At 42.9% G+C, this 20,829-nt stretch overlaps 1 protein-coding gene across 1 annotated transcript in view; it reads right to left on the reverse strand.

Moving 5' to 3' along the window:
- Window positions 1-20,829, reverse strand: part of SUCLG2 (succinate-CoA ligase GDP-forming beta subunit) — a 185,718-nt gene that overhangs the window by 72,289 nt on the left and 92,600 nt on the right. The window contains exons 8-9 of the mRNA XM_018554547.1: window positions 20,312-20,473; window positions 16,470-16,612 (exon numbers count right to left, since the gene is read on the reverse strand). Of these exons, the coding sequence (XP_018410049.1) occupies window positions 16,470-16,612; window positions 20,312-20,473 (305 nt within the window). The remainder of the gene's footprint in view (window positions 1-16,469; window positions 16,613-20,311; window positions 20,474-20,829) is intronic.

The raw sequence follows: 20,829 nt of genomic DNA on the forward strand, positions 1-20,829 counted from the left end.
TGCCTCAGTTCTTTTCTTAAGAGCCCTTAACCCCGATGTAAGCAGTAGCTCTTGGGAGGAGTTAAGCAAATATCAAAATACCCTCATGGGTGGATGTCAGTGTGGAGGGGTGTCCTTTCCAAGGCCTACTGCATTTGCATGCAGACCACCCTGGGTAACGACCACATTCCATGCTGAGCCTCCATGGTTGAAGGATATGAAATCCAATGACTGAAGAGCTAGATGGTGATGGATGTCCTCCAGCCAGGAAATTAGGTGGGCTTTATCTGACGTGTTGTAGCTTCTAGTGCATATTGTGAGAAGCTCACCGTGTGCAGTGAAATCAGAGTAAGTAATTTCAGACCAGGAGAGGAGCCGGACTGAACAACTGTTCAAAACAATGTAAGTCTGGAGTTTGACTTTAATACTTCTAATGATGGACAGAGGATGCCAAGGAGGTTCTGCAGTACTTCAGCCTATTGCAATACCATTTTTGGAAGACAGAGATGGGGTAAGCTGCATAGCAACCAAGGGGTTAACAGCCAATTGTCCTTCACACGGGTTTATTTATTTATTTTCCAAGCACAGACCCCCGTGCAGCTCATGCATTGGAATGGTGTTCGAGAGGCTCCCAGCAAATGACAAACTGTAACTTGGACGCAATAAGCGCTCGCTGTGAACTGCTTTAGAAACATGGAATTCATTGTGTGCATCTCATAGTCTGACAAATTTATCTGAACAAATTTATATTCCCTTTGTCTCTCAGTCCGCAGAGATGATGTATGCCCCATATGGAAGAGTCATGAGCCACGGATCCATTTCTTTTCTTTTAATATAGAGCCTTCAGTGACAGTGCCAGTGTGTTTATCATCGCTCAAACCCTGCCCTCGCTCTTTGTCTGGCACTGCCGCCCCCTTCTGTGAAGGACCAAACTGCAAACAAACTTCTATTATAAAAAGCAGAAGCCGCTTGATGAATGGCAGAGGAATGTTCTAATAAAGTCCTGTGTGATCTGATGAATTTCTAGTAGCTCTACTGAATCACTTGCTTGGGCCAGAGGATATGGGTCTATATCTTCTAGTGTATGCTCTAGGGGGTCCTTGGCAGCTGTAAAACCCTGAGCCAAACCAAGTTTGTTCAAAAAGAAAAAATACGAGTCATCAACAAGGTTCTGAAGAAAAAAAGATTTTGGGGTGCTTATTTTAGTAAACTTGTAACCAGGTAGCCATGCACTCTTTTAAAAAGTTACAGAGAGTGAATAATAGCAACATGCTGATCTTGACTACCTAGTATGAAACCTTAGTCAAACCGTTTAGAGGTTAAATAATGCATTTTTGGGGGGAAGAGTCGGGAAGGGCAGAATGCCTGTTAGATGTTCACTGCCATTTGTGTGACAGATAGGGAGATTCTCAATCTCCATTTGCCCAGGTGAAAAGGTATGTGAAAACCAAACTGTTATGGTTGTCATTAGAACAGGTGAAGGGAAATCCTTCAATGGGGACACCTGTTTTGGTTGACAACTGTTTAAGAAGATATTTCCCTTTACTTTGGGGGCATTAACTTCACTTCCTGTTTTATCTCTGGAACAGGAAGTGAAGTAAAATCTCAACAGGACAACGGCAGCAGACAGAAACATGATGGTGGCTCCCTACTCTATCTTAAAGTAATCTAATACGTTGTGGCTTAGATACACACTATAGTTTATATTTTGAGTTCATGGAAAGATTTTTTGTACTCACTGTAAAATCCTTTGCTCTGCATTCATTGGAGGACACAGCCTCTGCTTTAGGGCATCACCTACTAGGTATAGTGCCCCCTCCTACAGGAGTACCAATAACTGATCATCCAAAGCAGAAGAGGAGTCCTCCAACGAAAAATAGGATTTTTTGTACTCACCATATATTTTTCTCTGCATACATTGGAGGGCACAGCTTCTGCTTTATATTATCACCTACTGGGTAAAGTGCCACCTACGGGAGTAACCGTAACTGAGAACGCAAAGCAGAAGAAGTGTCCTGGAAAATAGGATTTTTTGTACTCACCATATCGTTCCCTTTGCATATATTGGAGGACACAGATTCTACTTTAGATCCTCACCTACTAGTACTCATGCTGGTGGCACTATACCCAGCAGGTGATGATCTAAAGCAGAAACTGTGTACTCTAATAAACGAAAGAAATAGAAACTGTGCCAAGGGAAGTGAAAGAAAAAAGGGTGTATAAAATGATAAAGGGTCAAGAAGGGTAAAAGGGAAAGGGCAAGAGAAAAAAAAAGTAAAAGGGGAAAGAAGCGTAAAAGGAACAATAGAGAAAGGCCAATAGGCACCGGTCAAAAATGGTAAAACGGGAAAGTACAAAGAGAAGAGAGAAAAGGTAAGGGCAATCGCTGGAATGTGCCCAGTTCAAAAATGATCCTCACAGTGCAAACTCCATGTCAGCGTTTTATTGTGGTCAGTTTCCCTGCACAGATGTTCCCTCACTTCCTGTCTGGTAAAACATTGACCCCAGAACAGGAATTCAGTAGAAATCTTTCTAACAGAGCCCCAAATAGCAGTAAAACATGATATGCATCTTACCTTCCCCCATTTTATCCAAAACAAAAAAAATAGATCTACATTTGAACTTCTCTGACTATAGATACACTTTAACACCTGACTGATCAAAGGTTCTGGTATCCTTCACCAGCTACATAACAATCCTTTAGGACTGCCTCTATTTGTTCCAACTCAGTGTTTTGTTTAGGCAAGCAATTACAAATTCATTCTAGGATTTTGGAGTATTGACTTTCTGCTAAGAAAGATATTTTACCGTCTTGAATGGCAGCTTGACAGAACCTCGTTCTTTAGTGAAAAAATCCCGTATTACTGTATTGAGAAAATAGCGGAGTTTATGTGAATATACCCTACAGGCTTTATAGAGCAGATCAGACTGAGTAGAATGGGCTCTTAGGCACTGACACTAGGACATAATACAAGTAGTAACAGTACTTATTTTAATTTTCATGACAACCTACCAGACAACAATGAAAACAGTAGATTAAAAGTAGATTAAATAAGAACAGTCTGTGTTGCCCCAGAGAAAAATACATTCAAACTTTCAAAACTAGACTCTAAGCAGATATAAAAATACAACTCTACAACATTGAATAAAACATTATTTTTTAATGTTAACATAATTGCCGGAATGTGACCTGCTATCAGCTTCTTGCATTTCCTGTACGGCAGAGCTCAGGCTGGAAGAGGGAGAAGACTTAGGACATCTAGTGGCACAAAGGAAGTATTGCGAGGGACAGATCTGCAATGCAAGTGGGTATAGAAGCAAAAGATGCCTTTTAATTTAATCTTTAAAAATGATTTATTTATATTTTTGACTCCACTATTTCCTTGGTTTTACTTTAATCTCAATCCAGCTAAAGGGTGGGAAAAAAAAACCCCACCCTGAACAGCAGTAATACGGTCATGTCAATCAGTCTGGGGGGGTTCAGATGAAATCGGGAAAACAAGTTTCAATAGAAAATAAATCCAGGCACAAGCTTTCCAATCTGAACTAACTCCTGAAAGCTTGTTTTCTTGTATATGTTGATCAGTTTTCTTCCGCTAGAATTGAGTATGCAAAGCAGTTTTGCTTTTTCTAACAGAGCTTGTGTAGCTCCGGAACGGCTAAGCCAAATGTGCTCAGCCACCGGGGAACAGCCTGGAGCTGCAGTCGCTAGACCGCTGCCAAAAAATCTTTTGACTAACGACTGCAGCCAAGACTTGTGCAAGAGAAAGCTGGAGTTCCTGGGAACGGGGATGGGGGAGGACAGCACATTAAGTAATGGAGAAGTTGGAAAGCTGGCTAGTACGGTCTACAGACTTTTGCTGCAATTAAGTAGGTACTAATCAATTTCTCGAGAGGACTGTGGCTCTCCAGTTATATACGCATCACACCTGACTGGCAAAGGATGCTGGGAGTTGCAAATCAGAAAGAGACAGCTGCTGTCTGCCTGCCCCACAAACCCCTGGTTAGGAAACTGCTGCAATGCCTAAATAGAACTAGTCAAGGGTAGGTATTTGAATCTGAAAACTTAGTAATAAAGTGACACTAAACTCAGGAGTTAAACCTTAAAAATACATTCAAGTACCTTAACTATTAAAAAAAAATGTATCTAATTTGTGTATCACTCGGCTGTAGATCCTCAAATCATCTCTGAATTGGTGCTGACATTGTCCTTCCTTCTGGAGGGGGGCTACTTGTGTTCCCGATGGCCCCTGTGTGATGTAAAGTAGCCACCGCTCCAAGTTCATTCCTGTGATGGACTACAATCTCAATACAAATGAGTAAACTAAACATGAGATTGTAGTCCATCAAACAAACTTTTTTTTCTTTTAAGAAAATACTGCTCTCATTTTTTCTCTCCTTGAGTCCCCATTCACACACAGTGGTTTTGTATCTGAAAGGGCAGAGCACTACAACACTCATACTGAGGATTTCCATTGTTTTCAATGGTGTCTGTTCCCATCTGAGAGCCATGTTGCCTGTAGCAAAATGCCTGTTGCTGGAAAAAGTATGAGCTACTTTTGGCCCTATAGACATCAATGGGAAAGCCAAAAACACACGTGAGAAAGGCATTTTGTATTGCCTTTGAAGCATTTTGTTGCACGTTTTACACGCACGAACCAGCCCTCTTTGCAAAAAAAAACAGTGGAACAGAATGAAGGACAGCACAAGCTAAAAATGTAAGAAGAAGAAAAAAACTCTTGACAAACGAGCATTGATATGCTAAAAAATAAAATAAAAATTGCAGCCACCACTCCAAGATCGCGAGCGTGATGGACTACAATCTCACGTTTAGTTTACTCATTTGTATTGAGATTGTAGTCCATCATGGGAGAGAGCTTGGAGCGGTGACTACTTTACAACATACACAGGGACCATGGGGAACAAGAGTAACCCCCCTCCAGAAGGAAGGACAGTGTCAGCACCAATTCAGAGATGATTTGAGGATCTACAGCCGAGTGATACACAAATAAGATACATTGGGGGGAATTTATCATAGCAATTGCGGGTGTTTGAACTTGCACAGAATATATTTGACGCACTCTGTGCCAGATTTATGTTGTTAGTGTAATGTTGTTCATAAATGAGGTTAAACGGACTGCAGGAAAGAGGACTTGTGACTCTAGGCAAAAAGCTTAACTGTCGCTTCTTGAAGAAGTGGTCATGGGGACTTTTTAAGTAGCGATTGTTTTTTTAGGTGATGCTCCAGTTTCAGACAGTGGCAGGACCAGTGCAGATGTAAACAGTTGCAAACTTTCGTAAAACAGGCGCAAAACATGTGCAATTGGAAAACTAGTGCAAGCTCTGGTCAAAAACAGGAGCACATGTTAAAAGGAGAACTATGAGGTGAGTGAAAATCACTCAGCCTCATAGTTCGAGGCTACGTGTGATAATTAAACTGTCACAAGTCGGCTCAATAGAACGGGAAGTGAGCGAACACATACCGTTGCTCGCTCACTTCTCAATCATCTCCCTGCAGAGAGCCGTGACTGTCAGTCACGGCTCCCTGCAGGGATTCCCCCTCCCCCGCTCCGATCCTCCAGCGCGGACTGGAGGAACAGACGGAGGAGGGGGCGGGCACAGCTGGCTCTGCCGCTAGATAGGCAGAGCCAGATGTCACTGACGCAGATGGGTGGATCTAGACAGTAGTATCGGGATCCGTCCCGGCTGCGGCGGTCTCTGTATACCGCAAGCTGTAGCTCACAATATACTGAGCTTTGGGTCACGGGTATATGCCCTCCCGTGACCCTTAAGAGAACTATGAAGAAAAACACTTACCCCATAGTTCTCTTTTAAAAGACAGATTTACACACATAAAAAAAAAACAAAAAAAAACGGTCGCAATTGCTTTGATAAATCCCCCCCCATAGTTAATAGTTAAGGTTCTTGAACACATTTTTAAGATTTGACAACTGGGTCTCATTTTGCTTCAAACTGTATTCCCACTTTTGCAGCCAAATTGGGAAAGCATCTACTTTATGATGACATGGCGCTTCCCAGGCTTTAAATTCAGCCCTCTGGCAGTCAAATAGGGTGCCAGGGCAGTGCAGAGAAGGTTAGTATCAGTTGGTGGCAGAGTGGGCTATCAAGAGGACCTGTTACTTTGTCTTAAATGGACAACGTCATGGATTCACTTTAAGAGGTGCACAAGACAGACAAAGTCCTATCTTTGATGGCGACCAAGCCATTAGGAAATATCTTTATAACAGAACATACCTGAAAAAAATGTTGACGTTCAATCTGAGGCATAAAATTAAAGCCTAGGACAGTTTTCCTTTAAACACAGCTGAAACCCTAGAAATACATAACAGTTACCGAAGCGGAGTGGTAATAGATTAGAAGCTTCGGTGGTATCGCTCCCTCTGCTCCGCTCAAGTAATTTCCCCCAGCGACACTTTGCGTTATGTCTTACTGAACACTTAACCTCTAGATCTGGACACCAGGCTTTAGTAAGGGCACAATTCTTGAAGCGACGCCACAGTGCTTACTTCATGTGACAGATTTCTAATTAATCTGTCAAGCATCAATCTATGAAGCTCCTGGATTGTTCCATAGTTGACTGACAAGGACGGTAGAACAAAAAAATTATACTCACCCGATGCTCTGAGCTGGCTTGTTCTTAGGCTGGTCCCTGGAGCCTGTCCTCCCTCCTCTGCAGTGGTCTAAGGTCCCGTAAATCATCAGGTATACACACAGTGTATAGATGTGAAGACGCTGAGGAATTTTCCAATTCTGCAGCAGAGAAGGACACAGGCTGGAGGGTGCATGGGACAGCCGGCCGGCTCGCAGCCTCAGGTGAGTATAACTTATTTTTGAACCTAGACAAAAATGAGCCCCACTGCAAGGGTTAAGAAAAAGTTTTCCTGGAGTTCTTCTTTAAACATAAAAGTGAAGGGTCACAGTGGGGACAGTCTAAGGTCTGTATCTCACAGACATACAGGGCCAATTTATGTCTGTATCTCACAGACATACAGGAACCAATTAACCTTCCAGCAAGTCTTTGGAGTGTGGGAGGAAACCAGAGTACCCGGAGGAAACCCATGCAAGCAGGATTCAAAGCGAGGACCTCCCCCCGTACTGGAAGGCATAAGTGCTAACGAGCCAGCTCTGAGGTTCGGCTGAGTCTATCTTTGTTATTTTAAACCCTTCATTACGTTTTATTCTGCCTGAAGTTCATCTTTAAACGTTGTCAGCAGAACAGGAAGTAAGGATAAATCTCTCTAATGAAGCCCTGGATTGCAGTAAAAACCGAACAAGAGTTCTAACTCTTCCCAAGTCTATCCAAAAGAAAAAATGTTTGGCTGGACATGCACTTTAAGGGTAAGTATAGGAGATGCTTCTTGCTGGATGTAAACCCCAACAATCAACTCGCTTTTCTGCTCCCCTTAAGTCTGCTGGTTGCACGATTGAAAAATAGTTTTGTTGTATCTGTTCAATAAGTGCAAAAAAAACACCTGTTGATCTGCCAGAAATCCTGTGAACTGATTACGGAACTCTGTACCTGTGCTGCCTAAAGGTGGCCATACAGTGTACAATCATCGCAAGACCTTAGTCTTGCGATGGTTGTAAAGTGTAGAGCTGCAACAGTTAATCGATTAAGTCGATTAAAATCGACGATTGAAAACGTTGGCAACGTTTTCGATCGTCGATTCGTCAGCTATCGATTGCTTAGCCTGTTCGGGGCTCCGCACGCGGCCTGAGTCGCACGTCACGCGCTGCTCCCGACGTGTCCACCGCACAGGCCGCCGAGCTCCTTAAACAAAAGACGTGCGACCGTACATTAGAAACGGTCGCACGTCTTCGTTCACACTTTTTTCGATTCTCGTACGATCGCGGGATTTCCCCGTGTATGGGCACCTTTATATTGTTACATTGCTTTTAGTTCTCCCTTTGGACTACAGAGCACCTCTGCCATGTTGTGGAGATGAATAGAGGGTGAGATATGATGTAGACCTATCCTAGTGAGAGTACCCTGTTCCTCCTTAAGCCGGGTATACAGGGTCAGAATTTCGGGCAGTTCCTGATGAACCGGCCGACATTTGCACAGTGGGTGCACTGTCGGCATGCTTCCACCCGGCATCCCTTGATCAGCTGATCAAAGGAGTCTGTTGGAATATTCACAGCTGAATAGAGGTAGCGGCCAATCAGCAGCAAGGTCCGTTCTAGCATTCTGACAGTGGTCGGCGCAGTTGTCGGAATACAAAGCAAACAGCAGGAGATTCTTCCATCAATGTTTGTAAGCGATGGAGGAATTGGTTATGTTTTCTTCATTCAGCCCACTGAGAAAATGTAACCATGTATATCCAGCTTTAGATTTTGTACATATAGTGAGCGCGTCACCCTAGGACAGGATGCGTGTCACCAGTAGGATCACCAGGTGACAAAAGGGTGGAAAAGCATTTTAAAAAATGAAAACTAATGCAGCCACCACATCTAAGTAATTGTTAGCTTCAGTATATTCAATTTTTGTTCTTGGGATTAAACGCATTTTATGCTTCTGCTGTATTACTTTGTAAACATTTACACATATTTTCTCCCTTTCACAACCGCTTGCTGCTTTAAATAGAAATTTAATGTGTACATGCTGTATTGAGCTTGTACAACAATTTAATTCTCAATATGCAAAGCCAGGAAGCACATGACTGCTGCTGCTTGTTAAAAACGTGATTAGTACAATAAAACATAATTAACAGTTTGTAACACTACCTCCAGGAGACCTGCGAAGCATACAAATTGTGGTGGCAAACATAAAATCTACATCAAATTAGGCCGCCGTGTGAATGCAGAGCGCAAACACAAACTCCGTAACCGATAGCATTCCGTGCGGTTCCAGGACGCGACTGCGTGAAAATCCGACTTCACAGAATCTGCTGTGTTTGTTCCGATATTTGTTATACACAGTGCAATAAACAGATCTGTTATGCAAATAAGCTGCAGCTCATTGGCAGCTAATTTTCTTCTAAAATATGTTCAGTGCATCTCTGCAATACATTAAATTCATTCTCATTTATTCTTGAAAGTACAGAATAAGACCGGTTGATTCTGCCAAAAATCCAGTGAGCTCCTAGCACTGTGTAGTCAGCCGACAATGCGGCCTCTGCTGCACCAAAACCCCAAATAGTGTCATCAGCCCCCTGTTGGGTTAAAGTGACACTAAACTCAGGAGTTATATCTTAAAATGACATACAAGTACCCAGGGGCGTCCCGCAGCCAAGTGTCACCGGGGCAGAGACCGGGCGACAACGCGCCGTGACGCCATCAGGCATGCGCGACCATCTCATTGACGCCCGTCGGTGGCCATCTTGGTGCATAGCGCCACTATATAAATACCAGTAATAAATAAATCTCAACAAGTTCAGGAAAGCAGAGCTGAGAGAGTTGGAGCCAGCTGTTTGGACATGAAAATTGTAAAGATGGACGGTGGAGATGAAGTCATCTCGAATGCAATGCAACAGATAATCAATGTAGGTCCCAAACCCACCCTCCCATGACACACTTCAGGTTCTATTGGATACATGTATACTTTCGTCATTAAATTTACAAAATAAAAAAATAAAGCTCAACAAGCATAACCGATCCTATATCACGGTGTTATATCCCGGTGTACATAAATGCCCAAAGTGCCTGGAATCATACATTTGCCATGACAAGTCTTGATTACAGCCTTGCTCAGCTCTTCAAAATAATCAAGCACAGCGCAGAACGCCCGGCTTAATGCGCATAATATTGTGCTACGCAATACCTTTAATGCGTAAATTGCCACGAGAAGACGTGGCAGCGATGAAAAGACCAACTCCACCCGTTGTGTGTCTTGACCCCGGCTTGTTTAACTTAATGATTTGCGGTAAATGGCATCATTTTGTTCAATGTAAAATAAAAGGGGGATTAGAACGCAGGCACTCAAAGTGTTGCAGGCTGCCCACACACAATCTGAATACTGTATTCTGTAACAAGTACACAGAGAGAATTAAAACTCGTATCCAAATGCTCGCAGATGAAGAGAAAAAAAGGGGGGCGGGGGTGTAGGGGGAAAAAACATGATTTATAGAGATTAAATACTCTGAGAACAATATCAGGTAGCAATCCCCCTGTGCACACCGAATAGCTGGGAGTTACAAGAAAGGAGAAAAAGAACTAGGCAAGCCCTCTGGACTGGCAGGAGAGGTTGTCACACACGCGGTGTATTGCGGAGAAAAATCGATGGAAAATTACAGCGTGTGATATTGATTATAGACTGCGGCACTTAATAGAAAGAAAACTACGAGAAAACGAGGGGGCCGGATTATTCGTAACATGTTGCTGCCGCTTTTATGTACAAAGGTGTTTAAAGTGGAATTATAAGGAAAATCAGAGATGATATATATGATCCGGTCAGTCAATAGCAATGGTATAGCAGTTTTGGTTTTGCTGAATACCTCAGTGCCATAGTTTAAAGTAGTACGTGCACGGCCGTATCGGGCAGCTCCCGGGAAGGACAGGTGCTGTGTGTGATTAGTACGCAACCCCTGTCCTTCTCTATGGGACTACGCGGCCGCTCACCAGCCCTGCACGTCCGTGCGGGTGAGCGTACTCGTACGGTGACAGGATGGATCCTGTCTGCGTCTGAGCCGGGACACCCGCACCCATACGGACCTGCACTTGGGGTGAGCCTAGGGCGGCGTACGGCCGCGTAGTCCCATAGAGAAGGACGGGGGCTGCGTACTAATCATACGCAGCAGCTGTTCTTTCCGGGAGCTGCCCGATACAGCCGTGCACGCAGCAGCTGTACGTGCCAGCCGATTCTCGTGTGAATGAGGCCTTAAAGATTGTCAGTTGCTTGGTGGCGAGTGGTCACATTCCCCCATACACACAGATCCTTTTGTTCGGGATATTGCAATCATTACTAAAAAAATCAAAAGTTAAAATCAAATTAAATATGGAATGACATTCATCAAGTCTCTGATGCAATTATCACATGTATGAGGAGGTTTTGCATATGAATGTTCAGACAAAAACCTATCAAGACACGTCACACTGCACATTCAGGGCAAAGCAGCTGCCTCGCTAAGATAACACAGTCCTGTTTAAATGGGCAACATGACTGGTTCCTTTTAAAGGGAACCAGTCTTTTGCCATGCAAGCCCACCCATCATGAACACACACTAATTGGTAGGAGCCTAAGGCTAGCCAGACACTTAAGTTGGTGGCTTGCTATATATTAATTCACGTAAACCGGATCCACTTATTGCATGTGCGCTGCTTACGTCTTCAAGTAGGATAACTCGGCCATTTTGCTATGGGCATCATAACTTTTATCCCTAGTTCTGACCTTCTCAGCTATGGCACGCTATGCAAGAGGACTGCTAGCACATGGGAGCTCAGACTGAAAATTCTACTCCTTACAGGCATGAAAAATAAATTGAGGTTTCTCTCCCCAGAGAAAGGGCACCAGTAGTGCTTGGTGGAGTGATATACCGTACACACAGCACATTTATAAACACTTGTCTCTCCCTATGGCAGCCCGCTAAATTATTCAGGAAAGCATAGAGACGATTATCCTATGTAGCTTTTAAACCGTGCCAGCCATGACTCCACTTAGCAAGGCCGAACACCTAAACAACTGGCGTGCGTGTGATTACACACTGCGGTCGAGTCTATGCAAAACACTATACATCAGCTGACAGCAAGCAGGAAAATTCAATAAGCGCATTTAACCTTCTGTATAACAAGTTCAACTCTTAAATGTGTTAATTACAGGCTGTTTACGGGAGTATGTTAAGGTCTCCAATTATTCAGGCTCTGCCACAGATGTTTGCTCAGAAACAATTTTGCCTTTGTTATAATTAAGGGGAAAATCCAAAGAAAGGTGCATTGCCTCTGATAGCTATTATAAAAACGCAAGGAGGGGAAAAAAAAAGGAGGAAAAAAAAAAAGTCCCAGATAAGCTGGAAATGAAATAATTAAGATTTGGAGTGTACAGCACGCCTTAGGGAGGATAGAGATGGCCAGGCAAAGCCCTGGCTTTTTTGCTGGATTTGACTTGTGCTGGCTGCAGATAAAGCTGGGAATTTAGATACATAGGCAGGAGCTCTGACAGAGACTCTGGGGTTGGGCATGCTCCGACACAGCTCTGCAAGGAAATGGATTCGGGAAATGTAATTCTATTAGCTGAAGATAGCGGGGATTCTGACATTCCTGGGATTAGACTGAGAGACATTACCTATGGGAGGGCAGAAAACAAAAATTCGTTATTTTGACAAGCTAACTGCTTGAGAAATCTATGTCTTAGACAAGTCTGTTCGCATTTTGATTTCTCTATTTAAAATGAACCTGTGGGTTGCCCATGCAGGGCCGAGCAACAAGCAAGTGTATGTCTAGGCCAGTGGTTCTCAACCTGTGGGTCGCAAGCCACAGTTGAGGGGGTCGCCATGTGCTGTGCTAGGTAAGAGACTCCTTAGCCTCCTCATAGTGCAGCAGTGTCAGTTCTCCTAGATGGTGCTGCTGCAGCGGCGGCCGGAAGGGATCTGAGAGAGGGAATTGGGCAGGAGTAAGGGGAGGCGAGTGCCACTAGCCACCACCCACTCAGATACTAGTATTGGTGCACCCCTAAATTTTACCATTGGGGGTCACCACATCAATGTTATCAAGGGGTCCCGGCCCTACAAAAGGTTGAGAACCACTGGTCTAGGCAGAACTGGAAAAATCATGCAGTACATTAGACATGTGCATTCGGATTAGGACGAACCTGCAAATCAACGAAATTCAGTTGATTCGGCAGTTAGTCCAAACATGAAACAACAAATGTTTTTATATGCCCAAATAAACTAAAATGATATTCAGGCATACATAAACTTGTTATCAGAACGCGCAATGTGGCCATATTGTTCTGTGCATGGCCGCCACCATCTTGGGGGCGGGTGCATGACGTCACATGACGCCATGTGTGTGCGGCGTAGGGTGACGTTCATTCGCAGAATGAGCGGTGGCCATATTGGCCGCTGGCTTGTTCAGCGCATGCGCTCTGCGTTTTTGAAGTATATCTTGGTATGCACTAAGATGGTGGCGCCCACAGGTTAAGGCACTGCTATCTTGGTGAATATCTTGGTGTACACTAAGATGGCAGGTGCCGCCATCTTGGTGTATACCAAGATATACTCCAAAATGGTGGCACACATGCACAGAACGCGCTGGCGGCCGATACGGCCACCGCTCGACCTGCAGTTGCCCTGTGCGGTCTCGTATTTGGAGGCTCATTGCCTCCGAATCTTAAACAGCATTAAAATGCGTTTCCTTTGACCAAACAAATTAAATTGTTTTTCATTTGTTTCGTCGAGAACTAATTTTTTTTTGCCCTGCACATGTCTACATCTCTGCAACACGTGCACATTTACCCATGTTTTGTCTCTTTAAAGACACTTCAAGTACAGAAAAATACCAGTTGATTCTGTCAAAATTCCAGTGAGCTGTGTTGTGAGAACTGCCCCGTTCTCTACTGCTGGACTACAGAATGCTTTCCCTTTTTGTTAAACTTGTACTTATATAGCACTTTTCCCCTGGGGAGTCAGAGTGCTTAGGAGGTGAGGAAACATCTTGACCAATTAACCTACCAGCATGTCTGTGGATTGTGGGAGGAGACCAAAATGTTCAGAGGAAATCCATGCAAGCACAGGGAGAACATGCAAACTCCATGCAGATAGTGCCCTGGTTGGGATTTGAAGCAAGAAACCTAGTGCTACGAGACATAAGTGCAAAGTCACTGTGAAGGTGGTGGGTGTTGGTGAGGCATCTGGCATATATGTAAACCCGAACACTAAACTTCTCTTATTTGCCCCATTTTTGCCAAAAATATGCCATAGAAAGCTATTTTCTTTCACTGTTCAATAAGTGCAGACAAATGCCTACTGATTTCAGAAATTCAGTGCTGTCCTGGGCCCTGTTCACTCTGCAGTCTCATCTCAAGCAGTTTCATCATCCTTGACCAGTTCACCTCTACACTACAACCCTCCTCCTGTACTGTGCCTGCCCCTCACCTTGTTTCCTGGGTGCCGCTTCCCCACCTGCAGGTCCGGGACCAGCATCTCATGTGGAGGAGAGCACGGCCATTCTCCTTTCTCCTCCCCGATTTATGGGACCGGGAGCTACTTGCATCACTTCCGGTCCCATAGCTGTCATTGCTCGGCTGCTGAGGCAAGGTGAAACTAGGGGTCCTTTGGACCCCTAGTGTCATCTGAAAGAGTACCTGTCTATCACATAGGAGGCTTGTAAGCAATTTAAGAAAAAAAGTTTTAAAAGTTATTACATTAAATAAACGTAAAAATAATAAAACATTTTTTTAAAGTCCCTCGCCCATACGAACATGTGCGCTTTCATGTAAGCACATGTTGGGTACGCCTATGTAAGAAAACAACGATCAACGCAAGTTGGGTATCGCCGCCCGTGCCAACAATAATTCTAGGGTCAATATTTATGCATATCTCTAAACTAGGGTACTGAAATTTGTCGCTGTTTCATGGAGGCACACAATTTTTAAACTGGGCATGTTGGGTATCTAATTACTCCCCATAAGCTCATCTTTTAAGCTCATCTTTCTGAGGTCTCCTGATCAGTGGCTCCCCTCTTGTTGTCCTGCTCCCCAGGGTTTGCCCCGTTGTCTCCGGTGTGTACCTTTATTTGTATTAGTTAGGCTTTTATATGTTACCTGCGGGTGTTGGTGGGGGTCCTTATGGTTGTGGTGTTTTTGGAGCACCTAATAAACTATAGTTCATAAGCATTGTTCAGTGTAGTTACGTATTTGGTTCTCCTGTATAGATACCTGCACGTGGTGTGGGGACACCCTTGCATGGTATCGTGACAGGGGCCCTATGTACTTGTATCCAATGCCTTCTATACTATTTTTTTCTTTTTTCCTTTTACAGTTAATGGGGCAGGTCTTGCCATGGCCACCTGCGACATCATTGACCTTTATGGAGGAAAGCCTGCAAATTTCCTGGACCTTGGAGGTGGAGTGAAGGAGTCTCAGGTCTACCAAGCCTTTAAGCTGCTGACTGCAGACCCCAGGGTAATCTTATGTTTCTAATTATTTCCAGTGTTAAAAGGAAACACACCAATATCATGCAACGTAAGAATTTGCAACTGCCACTACTTTATTATACAGGGTCTTTGCTTTCAACAAATATATGTTTGGGGGTTTTAGGTAATTTTTTGGCTTAAAATGTGGATTATAACGTGTGCAAAAATGGCCTTGGCAGCGAAAGGGTTAAATCAGCCCTGTATGCGTGTGCAATAGGGACCTTAGATTGTGAGCTCCTTGAGGGCAGGGACTGATGTGAATGTTCTGTATGTAAAGCTCTGCATAAATTGTCAGTGCTACATAAATACCTATAATAAAGTAGAAGGCCCCAGTCACATGACCTGCAAAGACAGTGATCTCTGAGCGCTCTCTGCAGAGCCATGCAGCAAACATTCCATAGAACATGGCGGGATTCACACTGTGGCCTGCAATTTTTTAATAACTTGTAAAAATCAGGAACAGTATGGCAGGAACACTGCCTTGTTGTTGTGTAGTTTAAGCCAACGGGAATTATCTCCCCTCATCTGTTTACTTTGTAAGCCAAATAAGTATTAGTGAAGTTGTAGCCATGTTTGAAAATCTGTAACTTAAAATAAGTCAGAGCGATAGAAATAATGGAATTCGCTGCAATAAAGGCAAACACGAAATCAGATGAGCAACCTTCAGCTTTTACAGATAAAAACTCAATTTATAACAGGATGCAACTGCAGCTCTTAGAAGACGCTGTAAATTCTCCTTTCCTGCATAGATGGCCCGCTAATTAGATTAATGTTTTATTTCTCTTCTAACTTCGCGAGATGATTTATCTGTACAAGATTCATAATCAATTACAGCACACACTGGGACCAATTACTGCCATGATTTTGACTTTTAGGTGCTAGTTTAGCTCTGAGCGGAAAGGAGATGTGCTGAGAGATCTGTTATGAGCTCTGATGCCACTGTTCATATTAGGGCTATTTTTAACATTGTGTCAAAGTGCATTAAAAATAAAATAATAATACTATTTACACAAATTAAATTTTATATCTTCACAGAATGTATTTAAAGTGAACCAGTGCACCTGCCTGAAACTTCACAGATGCACTTGTATAAAGTTGGTGTCTGAGGCTCCTCTGTGCCTATATCAATCCTTATGTCAAACATGGGGAAAAAGGGGGCCAAGGCTTATAGCTTGCCTAGGGTCCCATTCTGCCTTAATCTGTCTCCGGGAGTAGCCACAACAGGGCAAAGACATGCAGCCATGTTAAACAAAAAAATGTTGTCATCACATCTGAAGGTACTTAAAGTTGGATGCCTTCCAAGATGCCCCTAGCTTCTACTTATCTGATAGCTACATTTCCATCAAAGCTGGTTCAAGGTTGTTTCCTTTTAACACTGGAAATAATTAGAAACATAAGATTACCCTGGGGTCTGCAGTCAGCAGCTTAAAGGCTTGGTAGACCTGAGACTCCTTCACTCCACCTCCAAGGTCCAGGAAATTTGCAGGCTTTCCTCCATAAAGGTCAATGATGTCGCAGGTGGCCATGGCAAGACCTGCCCCATTAACTGTAAAAGGAAAAAAGAAAAAAATAGTATAGAAGGCATTGGATACAAGTACATAGGGCCCCTGTCACGATACCATGCAAGGGTGTCCCCACACCACGTGCAGGTATCTATACAGGAGAACCAAATACGTAACTACACTGAACAATGCTTATGAACTATAGTTTATTAGGTGCTCCAAAAACACCACAACCATAAGGACCCCCACCAACACCCGCAGGTAACATATAAAAGCCTAACTAATACAAATAAAGGTACACACCGGAGACAACGGGGCAAACCCTGGGGAGCAGGACAACAAGAGGGGAGCCACTGATCAGGAGACCTCAGAAAGATGAGCTTAAAAGATGAGCTTATGGGGAACACCTGGTTCCAGCGTCACAGTGCCAGCTGGAGGTGCTCAGGTCACCTAGGGACCCCCAGAGAAGCTGATGAAGCAGAGATCGGCTTCATCAGCTTCTCTATCTGGAGAGTGACACTGAATGCAGGAAGTGATGTATTATACATCACTACCCCGTAGCCCTGTAGCCAATGCTTCTTAAAAATGACAGATGCCTTCTAACTTTTCAGTTTTTCTCTAGTCTAGTCGAGCTGGAAACGTATCTGTATTTGTACCAAGTATGGTACTAGGTATCTGTGCATCTCTAGTTTCAGCTGATGTGTCTGAGTTAGTTTAGAGATGTAAATGTGAAGTAGCGGAAAAAAAAAAAGAAAGAAAGAAAAAAAAAAAGGACAAGATTGAGAGGAGAAAAAAAACCCACCTAAAAATGCATCTTCTCAGCTGCAGCAACTATCTAAATAGCCACTAAATAGCAATTAGATTTAACGCTGGAGACTTCCCTTCCAATTTACTTATTTAGAGTTTATTGATAGGTGTATCTGCTCCCGCTCACAGTGGCTGCCATTCTAAGCCATTTGATGTGTACTTCAAACCTAGGCAGTATAAAGTGATGGGCAGATGGTTCTCTAGGTATGCTTTACAAGAGGCGTTCTGAGCGCACTCCAGACTCACTGGCTGTTTTTACAACTGCATGATGATTGAGAAACTCTGTTTATGATTCATGCTTAGGAGAGTCATTTGTATGTCCGGAGTGCAGAAATCTGGAATTGGATTTAACCATTTCACATACAAGTTAATTTGCTGTAGCAGTGGAAAACAAAATGATGTTACAAGTGCACCAACCCGCAGTAACTAGGTTTCAGTTACAAAGTCATATTTTTCTGATGGTTTCCTGTGGGGTTACAGCGTTGGTCAAATCACTACAGCTTTTTGTTTTCATTAAAGAAGTCTGAGAACATCTAGCCTTAATTTGTTTTTTTATTTTTACATTATAGGAGTTTTCAACACTCAACAAGGAAATTTAAATTTTGGTCCCCGAACGCCGACTTGCTCAGCCCTTGTTACCCAAAACTCTTTCTTTAGGGTTCCAAGCCTGAGATGGGTTGTGCTCAACAATCCGAGCATCTGAAAGCACTTGGGCATCCACAGTAGCCCCTTTTTATTAAAGTAATCCTTATGGAGAGAAACACAGATACCGTCACTGCTAACCTTCTTGTGCAAATGCTATTAGTTGTGTTGTCTCTGTTCTTAGCCACTGAGCTAAAGTAAGTGTGCAGCAAGTAAAGTCAGAACCAGTCTGATCTGTATTCTGTTTTTTTTTTTTACTTTAAGAACTCCAGACAAAAAAGTGTTTTGAACCCATGCAGTAGGACTACCCCCGCACTGCAAGGGTTAAATGCTCGTTTTTGTCTAAGTGCAAAAAAAAAAAAAACCCCATTATACTCACCCGAACCATTGAGCTGGCTGCCTGCTTCTCCAGTCACAGAAAACATCTCGGCCTACAGTGCAGCATTTTAATGTTTCTCAGCATCCTCACATCTATACACTATGTATAGAACATGATGATTTATGGGACCTTAAGGTGCCCACACACCTTACAATTTATCTGCAGATTTTCTGTGGTCAGATGGAAAAAGTGCAACAGATTGGCCCGGGTGGAGATTACTCCATCCACACAGTTTAATGTAGATGGAGGAATCTGTTGCACCTTTTCCATCTGACCACAGAAAATCTGCAGATAAATTGCAAGGTGCATGGCCAGCTTTAGACCGCTGCAGCAAAGGGGGAGGATGGGCTGGAAGGACTAGTCTAAGAGCAAGCAGGCTCAGAGGATCAGGCAAGTATAACTTTTTGTTTCAAAACAAAAATAAGCAGTTAATGCTTGCAGTGCGGAGAAAGCCTCGATGCAAGGGTTAATCAAAATTATGCCCGCAGTTCTGCTTTAAAGTAGGACACTAGATCAGTATGCCTCGGTGCGGGGTTGGAGGCTTTGAACCTTCCATATGACCGTGGTCTGGTTTTAGGAGGCTCTGAACCTCCCATGTGACCGTGGTCTGGTTTTAGGAGGCTCTGAACCTCCCATGTGATCGTGGTCTGGTTTTAGGAGGCAATATATGTCCTATGTAGCTTAGAAGGCTGTTGGTTTAGTATGATGTTGAAGTAAGATAGTACTACAGGTACATATAAGCAGAACGTGCAGGCTGCTAATCCAATTAGATACCATAGATGAGAAATATTGTAATAGCGGTACATTATTCAATTAAAAGGACAGCAGCAAACAAGTTTCAAGAATACAAGAACTCTCTTGATGATAAAATTAACAACTCAGATGTACACAAATAATGGACACACTTATAAATTAAAATATTAAAGTGCATCTCCGAGCAAATAAAAACAAAACAGAAGCACATATCTGCACATTTCTCCATGTTTTATCACTTTAAAAATGCTGTGAATACATAAAAATACCTGCCAAGCAGCCACAAGTCCAGCGTGCTTCTTCCCGTTTTGGCTTTTAAAAATAGCACCTTTGCTGCCCTGAAATCCCAATCAGTTTGATCATTCCTGCCTGTTGAACTTCAGAACTCTACCTATCCTTCACCCATCTCTGTCCCTGTTCCACATGCACACATTGATTTCTTTAACTGGAAAACAATGTTGTGGTCTTGATTTCCAAGGACTTTTGGGAGAAGTAGTTGTAGGGGCCTGTCTATGTTAATACAAGATGACCTCCCAGCAGCTGTCCCTAGAAAGAATTTTATAATCCTTGTGATGATGTCAGTGGGAGTGATAAATGGTGTTTCTCCCAACAGGAATAAGGTAAAAGAAGCAAATAAGGCTGGGACATGTCCTAGAGGGGAGTAGGAGGTAATATTTGGGTAATACATGGACATATTAAAAATAATAAAAGAACCACCGGTGAACGTATTTGTTACAAATTCTGTACAAATGTAAACTGCTCAGCATGACAGCCAAGTTGATGCCATTATTATCTCTCCATTCCTTGCCGCCCTTCTCTCCTGTTACCTCTACCTGTATGGTCACCAGAGATGACCTTACCATTTCCCGACATGTGCCCACTCTCTCAAGCCTAGCTGAAAATTGAAAAAACTGTGCAGTGGTTCGCTATTGTCCCCACATCTCTTATGTTAAATAATCCATTATGTACCACATTCAAAGTAAATTATTACCAGCATAGATAATACTGTTAATAAGGGCTAGACAAGAGAACAATGCAAACACGGGGCATCCATTTTTTGATAGCTACAATGACAGAATCAGGCTGTTCCTGTTAAACAAAAGCCATATGTAATGAACAATCACTTGATACAATAGATCTGTTACAATACTTCTGTTCTTACCGAAGCAAGCAATGTTCCCATCCATACCGATGTACTTCAAGTCGTACTTGGCCGCCTCGCTCTCAATGGGATCCGTTTCAGACGTGTCATCCATTGCAAAAACCTCCTTTTGTCTGAATTCCGCATTGTCGTCAAAGTTAATTTTTGCATCAAAGCACACAACTGCAGTGATAGAAAGACAGAGGGAAAGAGAATGCATTTAAAAAAAAAAGAATAAATTTTTTTAAAAAGTTACCAAATACCATTTCAATGTATATCTTTTTTTCCCCCAAAGTGAATACAAAAGATATGAAACAGATCTTATGTGTTATGCTGGCATAAACATCTATTATCCAGGGAACAAAAACTCGTGGGTGAACTTTAATAAAATTAAATTAAAACTAAGACATTTCTTCCCATTGTTTTAATGCTTCATTATTCTGAGACGCTAATTAGGTTTACATGGAAAAAACAAGAAACAAGATGAAAAATTAGGATATTGGAATTGTTATTGAAAAAAAAAAAAAAAAAGTTGCTGA

Source organism: Nanorana parkeri, unplaced genomic scaffold (genome assembly GCF_000935625.1).
Source record: "Nanorana parkeri isolate BGI_ZX_2015 unplaced genomic scaffold, ASM93562v1 scaffold9, whole genome shotgun sequence".
In the NCBI taxonomy this organism is placed as follows: domain Eukaryota; kingdom Metazoa; phylum Chordata; class Amphibia; order Anura; family Dicroglossidae; genus Nanorana; species Nanorana parkeri.